Source organism: Heterodontus francisci, chromosome 44 (assembly GCF_036365525.1).
Source record: "Heterodontus francisci isolate sHetFra1 chromosome 44, sHetFra1.hap1, whole genome shotgun sequence".
Classification (NCBI taxonomy): domain Eukaryota; kingdom Metazoa; phylum Chordata; class Chondrichthyes; order Heterodontiformes; family Heterodontidae; genus Heterodontus; species Heterodontus francisci.
This window is the reverse complement of record NC_090414.1, coordinates 14,364,321-14,381,340: the sequence shown is the minus strand read 5'-3', so window position 1 is coordinate 14,381,340 and position 17,020 is coordinate 14,364,321. Positions and strand designations below refer to the sequence as shown.

The following is a 17,020-nucleotide window of genomic DNA, read 5'->3' as shown; positions in this document are numbered from 1 at the left end:
AGGTCTATGGGGGAAATCCTGGAGGGTGGGTGGCGAAGTGGGACTAACTGGCTAGCTTTTTCATGGGCTGAATGGCCTCCATCAGTGCTGTATGATTCTAGGATTCTGTAAGTCAAAAGATTCCCTCTAATTCTCTGACCAGCTCATATTGTCCTTGTGTTCAGTCACTCTATCCCGAATGACAGAGTCCATCAGCAGCAACAATATTGTCTTACCCTGTGTTTATCGAACCCTTTTTCTATGTATAACGCAGATCAGAAAAAATTGACAGGAGGAGCAATACAAATTGTCAAGACTGTGGATATCGACACATCAATTGGTGCCGGATAGAAAAGCCATCGGAAAGAATTAATTGGATGTCATCTGAAGCTTGTGTGATGAGTTCTGTCCATGAGCTGACAGTCTTTGTTGCTTCATAACTGGTGCGAAAGATTGTGGGACCCCTCGTCTCAGCTCAGTCGGTTCACACTCTGAATGTCACAGTCAGCCAGAATGCTCAGTGATTTAAATATGAAGCACTCGGCTCCTCCCCCCGCCCCCCAAGTCTCACCAATGACCCACTCCCTCATCAAAAGAAGCCACAGGACATGTCATCTCCAGGCTATGGTTTATAGTAAAACCACAAAGGGCAAACTGGGAAAGGGATAGGAAAGAGACAGGGGAGCAATCACTTCGCGTCTGGGAAGGGGTCTATCGAGCAGAAAAGAAGGCTCTTCACAGGCGCCTAATGAAACAAAATTTGACCCCGAGTCATTGAAGGGAATTTTAGGTCAGATGACCAAAAGCTTGATCAAAGAGGTAGATTTTAAGGATTATCTTAAAGAAGGAGCGAAGGGTAGAGAGGTTTAGAGAGGGAATTCCAGAGTTTAGTGTCTAGGCAGCTGAAGGCACAGCCTCCAATGGTAGAGTGTTGGAAACTGCAGATGCACAAGAGGTCTGAATTTGAGGAGCACAGGGATCTCAGAGGGTTGCGGGGCTGGAGGAGGTTACAGACATAGGGAGGGGAGAGGCTGTGGAGGGATTTGAAAACAAGGATGAGAATTTTAAAATCCAGGTGTTGCCGGACTGTAGATCAATGTAGGTCAGCGGGCAATGTGGTGATGGGTTAATGGGGTGTGAGTTAGGAGACGGGGCAGCAGACTTTTGAATGAGCTCAGCTTCAGAGATCTTAACTTAGGTCGTTCTGTGGAGTCACGCCTGCCTCCTCCTCTCCAATTCGGAGGGTCCAGAAACAAGGAAATGAATCTGGGGATAACCAGGACTGGGGATGCACGTCAGTGGGCAGCAGAGTCTCATTTGATGAGGAGGGGCTGGGGGCAGAAGGGTACTTGCCTCCTCAGTGTGCACTGGCTCAGCTGAATATTCAGACATTCAGCGCTTCAACTTAGCCTGACGTAAAGCTGACAGCTGATGAAATGAGTTTGTTGAATGACGGGATTAGGAGAGTTTGGTCATGTGATGGATCTGTTCCAAAGTGCTGACTGGTGCATTAAACAAGGTGCAGAATGTCAATTAAAACTGAGAAGGCAGTACCTGGAGGGCACTGGATATTGAAGACTGAACGTCGCACAGATGGGGGTGTGTGTGGGGGGGGGGGGGGGGGGGTGGGAAATGCCTGCCTGGGTTTGAGGATTTAGAACGGGTGATTCATTCACCCCAGTTGCCACAGAGTGCCCAGAGGGAGCTCCTGCCCACAGCTCAGTCACAATACCATATCCCCAGGGCCAGCAACAATATCCCGACAGCAGGACCTCCATTCAGACTGTGCCCCCGCACCCACCACCGCCTCCCTCCAACTTCCAGCAGAATCAAGCGAGCATCAGCAGACATCTGATCAACTCACAGCAATCTCCTCAATCCCAGGCAGTCCTCCTCATTCCCAGGGAGTCCTCCTCATTCCACAGTCCCACAGCCCCTCCACAATCCCACAGTCCCTCTGAAGCTTTGATGACGATAAGGTGACTGTGTCTTAAGTCCCACTGAGTCCCAGCTAAACCCCACAATGTAGGCACCAACCGTTAAATCTGGGGAACCCCAGAATAGGACCACCTACACAACTACAAGCAGCCCTGGCCATGACACTCCCTATCAACACAGACCTCTCACACTTGGCAGGTAAAGAAGCTCTTAAATCAACTGTAAATCGCAGACAGATGGAATGTGACCTGCAGACTTCCAGTGTGTGATTGATTACCAACGCTTTGATGCCTGACTTGCATATCAAAGAGCTTGGCACTGCTCACATAGACAGCTTGCTCTGTGCGGACATTACAAGCTCGCCACATATAGACACATCAAAATCAGGAGAGAATCGCAAATGTAATTAACTTGTAACAATAGTCGGCTGTCAGGATTCCAGCATTCCCTCCCCCCAAAACTCTGGCGCTACCATCAGACTGATCTGGGCATTGCCACAAAGACAAAAGAATTCTTAACAGCAGGTGGCTGACTGGCTTCCATTTTAAACCCACGTCGCATCTAAAACATTACACACCAAAAAAATAAATCGCCCCCAAAATCCCTGTAACCGGTCAACGAACAGCACCAGCCATTAGTTGGACTTTGCCCTTTCCTGTTAAATCCCTGTGATTTTTTTTTGCATGGTGAGTTGCTGAAAGTGTGAAAGCTGATAACATCGCAGTGAGGGTCTGGGACCTGAGTGAACAGGGCAAACGACTGAGTATCTCCTTAAACAATCAGATTGAGGGATTGAGAAATTAAACAGCCCAAGGACTGAGGAGGAAGTGTAACTTAGCGTGGGTGAATTAAAGTCAAATCAGAAAGAGAAATAAAAAGGAAAGAAAAACTGACTAAAGAACAAGAGAGAATACAGACAGAAAGGAAAAGTTTAAAAAATGTTTTAATAAATCTCCAACAACAATTAAAAGTTGAAGGAATGAGACTCCACACTAGTAACAGTTCATTTTCAGTGTCAGAGAGGTTGAACTGGCAGTAACTAAAACTGACACAAAGGTAGGAATTTTATGATTTCCCCTGTGGCGGGTTTTGAAGCGGAGACAGCATCGAATTGGGTGGGATGGTGGTGGGTGGGGGGGGGGGGGGGGGGAGACCTGGAGACCCTGTGAACGGCCTTCCCGCCTCGCAACTAATTGAGGCCTTTAAGTGGGCAATTAATGCCCAATTAAGGGCCTCATCCCACCGCCACCGCAATTAACCCAGCGGTGGGTGGGCCTATTGCTGCACGGGGTGCAGAGCAAGAAAAGCTGTGCGGGTTGCTTGCTGGTGATGTTAAATGGCACTCAGTGCCTGAATGAGGAACCTGACATAGTGAACCGGGGTGGGGGTGGCTCTGACAGCCACCCCCTGCCCTTGTTACCAACCTCCCTACATCCCCCTCCCCCACAAGACCCCTCCCGTGGCTGGCTCCAGCGCTGCTCCTGGGCTGCTCCACCTCCGCGATGGCACTGCTCATAGTAGGGGCTATGCAGGGTTCTCGCCAGCATTTTTGCTGGAGGTCGAGACTCCCATCACTTGGATAGAATCCCAGCCATTGTTGAAAGTGCACTTGGACTTGAAATGACAAAATTTTGCTTTCTGGGGTGAGTTTAGATCATATCTACTGTGCAAATACAGCAACGTCACATCATTCAATACATATCAATGGCAAGGCAGACAGTGAGATGCCATTTTCGTGAAGCTAACAGCGAAACAGCACGTCTCAGACAGCAACTTCTGGATTTCCAGGTTTAAACCTCACCTTATGCATTATTAATAGCGAATGCCATTAACTTTATCATTACCCTGACAACAAATTCTTGGCCACTATAAGAAAAAACATAAAATCATAGAATCATACAGCACAGAAAGAGGCCATTTGGCCCATCTTTGAAAGAGCTATCCAACTTGTCTCACTCCCCTGTTCTATCAAAACCCGTCATGATTTTTAAACACCTCTATTAATTCTCCTCTTAACCTTCTTTGCTCTCAGGAGAACAATCCCAGCTTCTCCAGTTTTCCCACGTAACTGAAATCCCTCGTCTCCGGTCCCATTCTGGTAAATCTCCTCCGCACCCTCTCCAAGGCCTTGACATCCTTCCTCAAGTGTGGTGCCCAGAATTGGACACAAGACTCCAGTTGAAGCCTAACCTGTGTTTTAAAAAGGTTTGGCATGACTTCCTTGATTTTGTACTCTCTGCCTCTATTAATAAAGCCAACATTTATATTAATAAATGTCACAAACAGAAGCAGAATGGATTCTGTGATTGTCATAATGTCTCCCAGGGAAACAATGCTATAACTGGAGACAGGGAAACGTTGATTCCCGGTCTGAATGGTGCTATTTTAGGCAATGAATGATGGATAAATGGTTCAACAACTGTTCCTCATCAAACAATTCCTCTTGCTTGTCTGTGCTTGAGTATAAAAGATTGGGCTAATCCGATAAAGATGTTTAAAATGTTAACAGCGTTTGATGGGGTAGATAGAGAGAAACTATTTCCTCTGATGGGGGAATCCAGAACAAGGGGGGCATCACCTTAAAATGAGAGCCAGGCCAAAAGCCTGTGGATGCTGGGGGGAAATTGGAGATACCACGACTGGGATCGATAGTTTTTGTTGGTTAGGGGTATCGAGGGATGTGGAGATATGATACAGATCAGCCTATGATCTGACTGAACGGCGGAATGGTCCCCAGGGGCTGAATGGCCTGCCCGCATTCCCATGTTCCTTCTAGACGAGTAAAAATGGTATGGATCCTACCTCATGTCCTGTCTTGTTGGACTGACTGCTGTACATGTTTCTGGGTGTGCCAGAGTGGCTGTGTGTCAGGAGATGTCGGGAAGTGTCTCAGGTGACTTAACCATCTCTTCCTTGACCTGTATGTGTGTGTGTGTTGTAGATGGACAGCCAGGGCAGCAGTCACCAGTTAGATCACTTCATTCACTGCCGCCCTGCAGTGAATGAAATTCTGAGTCCTCAGCGAGTTGAATTGCAGAATAAAGTTTTTTTTTATTGCTATGGACTGGACAGCCCATCAATCTCTGTCCTTATTCCCCGATCGTTCTGCTGGACATTCAGTGGGAACAATACAAAGCTGGAAAATCACACACTAGCACTCAGAGATGCACACTTCAGAGAGCTCACTCTGGTCAGCTCTGTCAGCAGAACCTACTCCAACACAAGATATATGCGGGATCTGATTCATCCCTGACCAGCCAGCCACCAACAGTATGTTTGTGAACTGTCCATCACAGACCAGCACTCTGTTTGACTACACCAGTGCTCCCCTGGCTGTCCTTACTCTTCAACCCTCCATAAACTTGAGCTCATTCAAAACTTGTGTCCTAACTCGCACCAAGTCCTGTTTACCCATTACCTGTGAGCTCACTGAGCTACATTGGCTCCCTGGACTACAAAATTCACACCCTTGTGTTCAAATCACTCCACGGCCTCGTCCCCTCCCTATCTCTGTAATCCCCAGACCCTCAACCCTCTGAGATCCCTGCGCTCCTCCAATTCTGGCTTCTTACACGTCCCTGATTTTAATCGCTCCACCATTCACGGCCACGCCTTCAGCAGCCTGGGCCCTGAGTTCTGGAATTCCCTCCCTAAACCTCTCCACATCTCTTGCCTCCTTTCAGATGGTCTCTTAGAGCCTAACTCTTTGGCCAACCGCTTGATCGCCTGCCCTAATATCTCCTTGTGTGACTCAGTGTCAAATTCCATTTGATAATTGCTCCTGTGAAGCACCTTGGGACGTTTTACTATGTGAAAGGTGCTATATAAACGCAAGTTGTTGTTGACCAACTGGTCAGTAACACAGGGCAGGGGAAAGGAGCCGATTTCAAACTCTCATCATTCACAGGAACGTTGTGTGCGGACTGACTTCACTCTTGCAGCTTTATTGAACTGCCGTCATCGCGATTGGACCGATTCTATTAGCTGCCCTTTTGAAAAAAAAAACAGACCCGAGTCACACTGACAGGGTGACAAACAGTGAAAGGAAGCACTGCTCCAGACTCCTGGAATAAAGCAACTTCCCCAGGAAAAAGACCCAACAAATCTCACCTGGGTTCAGGAGGAGCCCAAACTGATGGGCCGGAAGTCTCATTGTCACAGTCAATGTAAAACCAGCTCCAACTGCTTAAAGGGCGCATAATACATTATAAAACTGTAATTTATCACAAAATGGCCCTAAATTCCCAGACTCATAGATAATTACACAGAACATAGCGAACAGAAAGACGCCAGTCAGTCCAACTGCTCCATGCTGGTGTTGCTGTACCACATTCACCTCCTCCCATCCCCTCCTAATCTAATCCTATCACCATATCCTTCGATTCCTTTCGCCCCCCAGGTGTCTATCCAGATTCCCCTTAAATGTATTTGATATTCGCTTCAACTTCTCCCTGTAGTAGTAAGTTCCATATTATAACAGCCACTCTCTGGGTAAAGAAGTTCCTCCTGAATCCCCCAGTGTCTTAATCAGAGGCCAGCGATCTAGTGAATGCAAACAGCTTGAGCTCAGGACGTTGCTCAGGAAGATGCTGCAGTGTGCTGGGAGCGCACTGTGACTCTGATTTTAACCCCGGGCGCAAGGGGCAGTTACAGTCAGAGGAAAGACTCAACCACTCCCACCCCGCAAACCGGCTGTCTTCCTACCGTGTCCCGATGTCAACCCGCCCTTTTGAGTAGGCGAGAGGAACACTTGGTCCACAGCTGGCCAGGGTCCTCTTTCAATATAACTCCCCAGGCCTGAGCGGGAGAGGGGAGCAGCGGCGGCTCCCCCAGGTTTGACTTGTCAGGAGGGGGGAATCGTGGGGCCAGAAGAGGCCTACATCATCAGGGTTTTTTTAAAAACAACCTACATTTATATAATGCCTTCAAAGTGGTAAAGGGCCCCAAGGCACTTCACAGGAGTGATTATCAAACAAAATTTGACACCGAGCCACATGAAGAGATATAGGGGCAGGTGACCAAAAGCTTGGTAAAGAGTGCCTTAAAGGAGGAGAGACAGGCAGAGAGGTTTAGGGAGGGAATTCCAGAGCTTAGGCCCCCAGGCGACTGAAGGCACGGCCGCCAATGGTGGAGCGATTAAAATCAGGGGATGCTCGAGAGGCCGGAATTGGAGGAGCCCAGAGATCTAAGGGTTGTGGGGCTGGAGGAGGTTACAGAGATAGGGAGATGCCAGGTCATGGAGGGATTTGAACACAAGGGTGAGGATGAAGGTGTCCCTGCGAGTGGACGGTGCCGAGAACGGGATCTTACCTTGCTGCGGAAAGGTTCGGGGAAGCCCCCGTGGGGAATTCCGATGTATCCCTGCAGGAACTCCACCAGCGACTGGGGGAAGGACAACTCCTCGGCATCCTGCTCCACATCCTCCCGTGTCAGGTTGTTCTGGACCATGAACTGCGCCAGGTCGCCCACCATCTTGGAGGAAGGGGTTACCTAGCAACAGGAAAAGATCAAAGACAGCTGTTGGGAGGAATCTGTAACCAGCTGTTTTCCATACGGGGTTATCGGAGCTGGGGATTGTCAGGGACAGAGAAAGGCCTCATTGCCTTAGAGGAAGGTTCTGAAGATGAACCATTTAATGTCTGGTCCCTGCCATTCTCACCTCAGGATGTCTCAAGCCCCAGTCGGGGCTGGAGGGAGGAGGCAGAGGGACAGTGAACTTTGAGCCGGGACAGAAGGCTTACGAGGGCTGGGAGAATCCATTCCGGCTATGTGATCCTCCGGCCCGACCTACTTGGACCAGTGAACAAGGAGGTCAGGAATACTGATTCATAATTTGGGTTTCCAACTCTGGTTGGCCACATTCCTGGAGGTTTCATCACGTGACCTCCCCGCACTCCCACCATTGGCCACCAGGCACACCCACCCTCGCGTTCCCCCCCTCCTTCCCACGGTCAATTGGAAAGCGGACAACCATTCCCCAATTCTTGGCTGTCAGTCAAACCGCCTGTTTCCCATCTCAAATATCTTTATAAGCAATAAACAAAAAGTTTAACTGTCAGTTATTAGAAACAATTTTTGAACATCTCTATAATTTTTCCACCTCGGGTTTGCTCCCAACCTCCTGGAGACTCCAGGGCAATCCTGGAGGATATGGCAACCTGATTTGTAAATGTGCTGGAGGATACAGCAATCCTGATTTCTAACCCCTCCCCAGCTGCCTGGAAGGATTTGAAGGCCTCACCTTTATCAAGTCTCCGAGAAGCTTGTTTGCCTCAGTGTAGGCCTTCTTGACCGCCTTGAACTTGTTGCCCAGGCCCATGCTGTAGGCCTGGAAGTGCAGGTTGGTGTACTGCCCCCCGGGGATCTCATTCTCATAGACGTCAGCGTTTCCTGATTTCATGGTGGCCGTGCAGTCAAACGGAGCGTAGAGCTGGCGGGTCATCTCCCAGTACTCATTGTAATCGTAGACACTTTGCAGGTCAATACCTGAGGGGATGGAGCATAGGTCCCCAGTTAGTTTAGCTACACTTTATATCCATGTCCCTCAGAACAGCACCAATTCTGAGCACCACACTTTTAGGACGGATGCCAAGGTCTTGGAGAGGGTGCAACGGAGATTTACTGGAATGGGACCAGGGATGAGGGACTTCAGTTCATGTAGAGAGACTGGGAGAAGCTGGGATTGTTCTCCTTAGTGCAGAGAAGGTTAAGGGGGGGGGGTTTGATACAGATGCTCAGAATTATGAGGGATTTTGATAAGAGTAGAATCAGATAAGTAGATACATTCAATTATAAATGAATAGGCGATAGGGAAAGAGCAGGGGAATTGGACTAACTGGAAAGTTTTCACAGAGCTGGGAGAATCAGAGTGGGCTGAATGGCCTCCTTCTGCGCTGACTTAATGACAGAAAGACCTCTCAAAAAGAGGAATTAGGACTGTCAGTGCTTGCAGGTCTGTGAGAAGCAACTCCGAGAGGTTCTGCTCCTGGATTATTCACCATCCTTGCTGATCTGCTCCTTCACTATTTTCAGGAAACACTGCCTGAGACTCGAGGCTGAGTGGCAGTGTGACACTTTAACTTCACTCTGCTGCCTTCCTCCTACAATCATTCCTGCTGAGCCTCTGTAACCCACACTTTACTGAGCACCGCACTTTCCGAAGGATGTCAAGCCCTTGGAGAAGGGATTTACTAGAATGGAACCAGGGATGGGGAACTTCAGTTATGTGGAGGGAGTGGGGAAGCTGGGATTGTTCTCCTTGGATCAGAGAAGGTTAAGGGGAGATTTAACAGAGGTGCTCAAAATCATGAAGGATTTTCATAGAGTAAATAAGGAGGAACTGTTTCCCGGTGGTAGGAGGGTCAGGAGCCAGAGAACAAATATTTAAGGTAAATATTTAAGGCTCAATTTGACACAAAAAACAAATTAAACTCAAACCCCTTCAATGGCTGTGATTGCTGCACCCATCCTACACCCAACTAAAACCCGCTCCCTCCTGCCATCGTGCTTCTCTTCGTCACTCCCTCCCATGCCCGTCATCTGACCGCTAGCTCCCCACCTCGTCACTGCCTCCCCTCAGCCACTTGCTCCCGGCCTTGCCATTTCTCCCCCATCGGCCACTTGCTTCCCGCGTTACCCTGTCATCCCTCGCTCCATGCTGCTTCTCTGGGCAGCACGGCGGGGAGCGATCGGCCGAGGTGGGGGAAGCCGCGAGGCGGCGGGGGTTGGTGGGGGTGGGGGGGGGGGGGAAGCGGCGAGGCCGGGAATGATTGGCCGAGCGAGAGAAGCAGCGAGGCAGGGAGCGAGCAGCCAGGGTCGGGAAGCAGCAAGGCTGAGAATGATTGGCTGTGTTGGGGGGGCGGTTGCAGCAAGGTTGGGAACGGGTGGCCGAGGGCGGGGAAGCAGTGAGGCCGGGAGCAAACGGTCGAAGAGAGGTACTGTTGGGGGAATGGAGGTGGCGACTGCAGCCTTTGGGGAGTGAGGTAACGCTCGGACGTCATTACGTATGGTGTCATTGTGTGGTGATGTTGATGCGCGCATGTGCAGATTCATACTGGCAAACGTTTGGAAGCATGGATAATAGTCACGTGCACTGCAGCTCAGTCAGCATCTATAATAGGTTATAATGTTCTGGGTAAAAGGGAAGACTTGCTTTTCTAGAGTGCCTTTCGCCAGCTCAGGACCTCCCAAAGCGCTTTACAGCCAATGAAGTACTTTAAGTTTAGTCACCGTTGTAATGTAGGAAATGTGACAACCAATTTACCCACAGCAAGCTCCCTAAACGTCAATGTGATAGTGAACAATAAACAGTTTTTAGTGATGGTTGAGGGATAAATGTTGGCCCCAGGACACTGGGGAGAACTCCCCCCCCGCCAATCCCCGGCTCTTCTTCTAATAGTGGCCACGAAATCTTTTACATCTACCTGAGAGGGGAGACAGGATCTCAGTTTAATGTCTCAGCTGGAAGACAGCACCTCCAACAGTGTAGCACTCCCTCAGCACTGGGAGTGTTGGCCAGGATTATGGGCTCAAGGCTCAGAAGTGGGGCTTGAACCCACAACCTTCTGACTCAGAGGCAAGAGTGATAACCTCTAAGCCATAGCTGATGGTGGGGAGGGGGAATATATTTGATACATAATCATCTCTCCTTTCCCATTACAGATTTGGACTGACCTACAGTGTTTTGCGATTTTAATTCTGAATTGCAGTTTTCCCTTGTGATCGTGATAGCTGGAAGGGGGAATTGATAAATCTTCAGTTTGCAATCTTCACAAGGTTACATTGCACACCTACATCAGACATGACATATGGTGCAGTTGGGGCCCTGCTGCTCACCATTATTTCTGAGGCCTGCAGTCAGATTCTGTCACTAATTCAGCACCTTCTCTCTCTGTCTCAGAGATACCTGCTGGTCATCAGCCTCTCTGTATGCCTCATATGCATGGACTGTTACTTGGCTTGCATTCACTGTTTACCGACCACTAGGTCAAGAGGCACGGAGGTTCAGGGGTCACCTGGTACTTGGCTGTGGTGTCAAATCTCTACAGGGGCTATGAATGATTCAGTGCTTCTATCTTTCCTCCGAACTCCCCCCCCCTCCCCCAACCCCCACTCTACCACTGTCCCAAGGACAGTCTCAGTGACAGACATTGAGCCCCAGAGTGTCAGCCATGGCTCATGAATCAGAAGGCCGTGGATTTGATCCCCACTCCAGAGACTCGAGCACATAATCCAGGCTGAGACTCCCAGTGCCAGAACTGAGGGAGTGCTGTCCCACTACAAGGTGCCATCTTTTGGACGAGACGTTAAACCCGTCTGCCCTCTCAGGTGAACTTAAAAGATTCCACTGACACTATTGGAAGAGTAGGGGAGTTATCCTTGGTGTCCTGGCCAATATTTATCCCCTGGTCAACATCACCAAAACAAATGATCTGGTCATTATCACGTTGCTCCGTGGGAGCTTGCTGTGCACAAATTATCTGCTGTGTTTCCTACAACAGTAAGCACAGCTCAAAAGTACTTCATTGGCTGCAAAGTGCTTTCGGAAATCCTGAGGTCGGGAAAGGTGCTATAGAAATGCAAGTCTTTCTCGCCAAAGGGTCATTATCTTTGTGTGCTGGGGTTGTTCTCCTTATAGCAGAGAAGGTTGGAGGAGATTTGATAGAGGTGGCAGGAGGGTCAATACCCAGAGGACACAGATTTATGCCTTTTCTGCTGGCGGCCTTCTGTCACGTGAGACGATGGTTTACGCCTCGGTGGTCAACTATGTGCCTCTTCTGATGCCTCTCTGAGCAATCAGCCTCCACAGGTCCCACTAATTGGAGCCCATCTCCCAGTTGGCTGTGTCGATGCCGCCATCTTCATATCTCGCTTGCAGGTGTCCATGTAGCGGAGGGATGGGGGTCCAGCAGGTCATAATCTAGTGGCCAATTCACCACACAGGTCATTGGGGATACGGTCAAGCCATTGCAGACATTGTTGTCTTAGTTATGAGTGCATGCTGACAGAATTAGCACACTCCAGGATCTCTAAGTTGGTGACCTTGTCCAGCAATGAGATGCCGACGATATGTCTGAGACAGCGAAGGTGGAAACTGTTCAGCCTTTGCTCCTGCCGAGCATATGTTGTCCTGGTCTCACTGGAGGAGTGTGCTGAGGACACAGACCTGGTAGATTCGCAGTTTGGTGTTCTCTGTTACCTTGCACACTCTCTTACACAGCCTGGACAGTGTGGCATCATCGCCTGCAACTTTGCCAATGACAAACGAGTCAATAGCTTTGCTAAATTCCTCCACTGTGGGTTCGATATCTCACACTTCCATGACAGGCAGGCTCTCTATGGTGTTTACAGCTTGCTCGGTGACCTTGTTTACCCTGGAGGTAGTGTTCCACCCATCTCTCAATCTGTTTATTAACCTGCCTTTGTTTTCAATGGAGCTGCTTTCTTTGCTAAAAGACCCGTCACCTTTATGATCCCACCATACGTGCCCCCAGATTTCAGGTGATTGGCAAAAGAACCAGAGGGAGAGCTAAGGGAAAAAAAAATGTACACAGCAAGTTCTTGCGATCTGGAATGCACTGCCTCAAAGGGCAGTGCAAATTCAACAGGGACTTTCAATGGGGAACTGGATGTAGACTTGAAGGGGAACAAAATTGCAGGGCTATGGGGAAAGAGCAGGGGAGTAGAATGAATTGGATAGCTCTCTCAAAGAGCCGCCACAAGTACATGGGCCGATTCGCCTGCTTTTTATTACTGTATGATTCTAATTTGCGACAGAAGGACTGCTTCTTTCCCTTTCTGTACAGTTGAAATAATTGACCAGTTACAAATAACACGTGAGCTCCTGTCTCATTCACTAGTCACTGAATCACATACTAATCGGGCAGTATCTGTCTATTCCACTTCAAGTATGCCATGTCCTACTGAGCAGCTGACAGACTAACTGCATCCTCAGAGACTGGATACACCACAGTGACCAAACAGGACTGTAATTTGTCATTGTTCACTTGCCTACATTTGCCTGTTGTAACTCTCAGTAAAAGGCAGCAGCATTAACACAGATGTTCTGCAAAGATACAAACAGCCAACCGTGGGTTCAAGTGCCACATACAATCGTTGCCCTTTCAAAAAGGTGCCTATCATGCTTTGGGGTTTTCAAATCGCTTTCAAATTCATCGGCCACTCCAGTAAGCGGACCTAGCGTCCCCTATACTCTGGAGCACACCTTGTCGCTGCTCAATGTCTTGGCAAATTATAGCAGGACACATGGATTGTGACAGAGAACCCTTACTGTGCACACTGGTTACTGGAATGTATCTCAGTCCATCATGCAAATTCCCTCTTCAAAGAGGTGACTCAGTCAACTCTATTAACCAGATGGTCTGGTCATGATCACATTGCTGTTTGTTGGAGCTTGCTGAGCGCAAAATAGCTGCTGTGTTTCCCACATTACAAAAGTGACTACACTTCAAAAAAGTACTTCATTGGCTGGAAAGCACTTTGGGATGTCCTGAGGTTGTGGAAGGTGCCACAGAAATACAAGTCTTTCTTTTCATTTGCAGGCTTTGAACCAATAAATAGTTTTATCTACAGAAGAGAGATGAAAGAACAGCACACAGTGAGATTTGTATTTGCCTAACAAAGACACCACACACTTTATCTCCAAACACAGAGTTTAAACTGACCAGTCCTCTAGTTTAGCTGGCCAGGTTAGACTGGCATGACTAAAGCATTCAGCCTTGCAGCTGATGGCTGTGAGTTTTAAACACAGTCTGTTCTCTAAAGATTGGTTGATTTCCATGAAAGAAAATTCCTAACACAAACTGCCCATCATAAACGGCTCCGATGAATCCAAAGGATTCAGGCCTGCTATCAATCTAAGTTACTTGATGAGGGTTAGACAGGGTAGATGCAGGTAAGATGTTTCCCCCCCCCCGGTTGGGGAGTCTAGAACCAGGGGGCACAATTTCAAAATAAGGGGGAAGCCACTTAGGATCGAAATGAGGAGAAATTTCTTTACTCAGAGGGTTGTGAATCTTTGGAATTCTCTACCCCAGAGAGCTGTGGAAGATCAATCATTGAATATGTTTAAAGTAGAGATTGACAGATTTCTAAATACCAATGACATAAAGGGATACGGGAATAGTGTGGGAAGAAGGCATTGAAGTGAATGATCAGCCATGATTGAATGCTGGAGCAGGCTCGATGGGCTGAATGGCCTACTCCTGCTCCTGTGTTCCGAAGCTGGGACCCAACCGTGGAATCTATGAGCATGGAGGCCTTTGGTAATGACAGTCTGCTTCTCAACGTATTTTGGGGAACAAGGTTGGGGGCATAGTCTCAAAATTAGAGCCAGGCCATTCGGGGATGATGTGAGGAAGCACTTCTTCAGACAAAGGGGAGTGGGAATCTAGAACGCTCTCCCTCATAAAAAGCTGTTGAGGCTGGGGATTGGGGTGGGGGGGGGGGGTCAGTGGACAATTTCAAAACTGAGATTGGTTGAATTTTGATAGGCAAGGATATTAAGAGTTACAGAACCAGGGCGGGCAGAAGGAGTTAAGATACAGATCAGTCATGAACTAATTGAATAGTGGGTTGGCTCGATGGGGCTAAACGGCCTCCTTCTGCTCCTAATGTGAGAAATCATTAACAATATTTAGGATTAAAATCAGGCCCCGCCCCAGGCATTGATTAACCAATTAACACTTCAGGCAATCGCTTTGTGGCCATAACAGATGGGGAGAGCTTGGGATCCTTTCCCAATTGATCCATCTGTTCTCAGCTGCTGGTTTACTGCTGACGAGTAGCTTTGTTAAATTTGATATTGCTTGAAGAAGCAGATCGTTCACCCCCCTGCTCCCCCCCCACCCCCCGCCGATATGTTGTTTCCGGCAACACAACAATACAACTTAACAACTGAATGCAGACAACAAGCACACTTCTACCTCAGTGCCGTGCTCCCAGAAAGCTTTTCAAATAGAAGTGGCTTTGACAGCCTTTAGGTTTGTCTGCATGTTTAAGAAGATGGGATCCATATCCTGCCTCATCTATGTTACTGGTCAGCAACTGATGTCAATCTAGAGGCATGACGTTTACTGCCATCAAGTTGTGAGATATCTGGGAAATTAGCTGTTACTTTACTTCCTGTGGGTGGCATCATCAGCATTCAGGTGTCAGGTATGGCATAGATTTTTTTTATTCATTCATGGGATGCGAGCATTGCTGGCAAGGCCCGCCTTTATTGCCCATCCCTTGAGAAGGTGGTGGTGAGCCGCCTTTTTGAACCGCTGCACTCACAGTTCTCTTAGGGAGGGAGGCCCAGGATTTTGACCCAGTGACAGTGAAGGAATGGCGACATAGTTCCAGGTCAGGATGGTGTGTCACTTGGAGGGGAAATTGCAGGTGGTGGTGTTCCCATGCGTCTGCTGCCCTTGTCCTTCTCGGTGGAAGAGGTCGCAGATTTGGAAGGTGCTGTCAGAAGGGGTGTGGTGAATTGCTGCAGTGCATTTTGCTGATGGTACACACTGCTGTCACTGTGCAGCGGTGGTGGAGGGAGTGAATGTTTGTAGATGGGGTGCCAATCAAGCGGGCTGCTTTGTCCTGGATGGTGTCAAGCCTCCTGCGTGTTGTTGGAGCTGGACTCAACCAGGCAAGTGGAGAGTCTTCCATCACACTCCTGACTTGTACCTTGTAGATGGTGGACAGGCTTTGGGGAGTCAGGAGGTGAGTTACTTGGTGCAGAATTGGGGATGTTCGCTGATGATTGCACAATGTTCAGCACCATTCATGACTCCTCAGATACTGAAGTAGTCCGTGTAGAAATGCAGCAAGAACCTGGACAGTATCCAGACTTGGGCTGATAAGTGGCAAGTAACATTCGCACCACACAAGTGCCAGGCAATGACCATCTCCAATAAGAGAGAATCTAACCATCTCCCCTTGACATTCAACGGTATTACCATCACTGAATCCCCCACTGTCAACATCCTAGGGGCTACCATTGACCAGAAACTGAACTGGAGTAGCCATATAAATACCATGGCTACAAGAGCAGGTCAGAGGCTAGCAATCCTGCGGCGAGTAACTCACCTCCTGACTCCCCAAAGCCTGTCCACCATCTACAAGTCACAAGTCAGGAGTGTGATGGAATACTCTCCACTTGCCTGGATGGGGGCAGCTCCAACAACACTCAAGAAGCTCGAGACCATCCAGAACAAAGCAGCCCACTTGATTGGCACCCCATCTACAAACATTCACTCCCTCCACCACCAACACACAGTGGCAGCAGTGTGTACCATCTACAAGATGCACTGCAGCAAGGCACCAAGGCTTCTCAGACAGCACCTTCCAAACCCGCGACCTCTACCAACTAGAAGGACAAGGGCAGCAAATGCATGGGATCACCACCATCTGCAAGTTCCCCTCCAAGTCACACACCATCCTGACTTGCAACTATATCGCCGTTCCTTCACTGTCGCTGGGTCAAAATCCTGGAACTCCCTCCTAGCAGCACTGTGGGTGCACCTACCCCAAATGGACTGTAGCGGTTCAAGAAGACAGCTCACCACCACCTTCTCGAGGGCAATTAGGGATGGGCAATAAATGCTGGCCTGGCCAGCGACGCCCACATCCCATGAATGAATAAACAAAAAAGAATTCCCAGCCTCTGACCTACTCTTGTAGCCACAGTATTTATGTGGCTACTCCAGTTCAGTTTTGGGTCAATGGCAACCCCAGGATGGTGGGGGATTCAGTGAAGGAAATGGTGAGCTGCATTAAAGCTCCCTCTACACTGTCCCCATCAAACACTTCCAGGACAGGTACAGAAAAAAAAAGAAAACAAAAAAAATGGGTTCGATACAGAGTAAAACTCCCTCTACACCAGGGTTGTCCAACCTTTTCGTGTGCGGGCCACATTACAATTATTGTCTTACATAGGGGACTGGTGAGACAATTTCAGAAAGATAAAGGCATAAAAAAAAAAGTGTTAGATACACTGTCCCACCAAACACTTACAAAAAAAAGAAAAAAGAATGGGTTAGATACAGAGTAAAGCTCCCTTTACACTGCCCCCATCAAACACTCCCAGGACAGGTACAGCACG

The 17,020-nt window shown here is 48.6% G+C and overlaps 1 protein-coding gene across 5 annotated transcripts in view; it reads right to left on the bottom strand.

Moving 5' to 3' along the window:
* The window catches only part of LOC137355917 (pyruvate carboxylase, mitochondrial-like), a 1,077,083-nt gene that overhangs the window by 53,790 nt on the left and 1,006,273 nt on the right, over window positions 1-17,020 (bottom strand). For all 5 annotated transcript variants that reach the window (XM_068021564.1, XM_068021567.1, XM_068021566.1 and 2 more), the window contains 2 exons: window positions 8,159-8,403; window positions 7,228-7,407 (listed from right to left, as the gene is read on the bottom strand). In XM_068021564.1, the coding sequence (XP_067877665.1) occupies window positions 7,228-7,407; window positions 8,159-8,403 (425 nt within the window). The remainder of the gene's footprint in view (window positions 1-7,227; window positions 7,408-8,158; window positions 8,404-17,020) is intronic.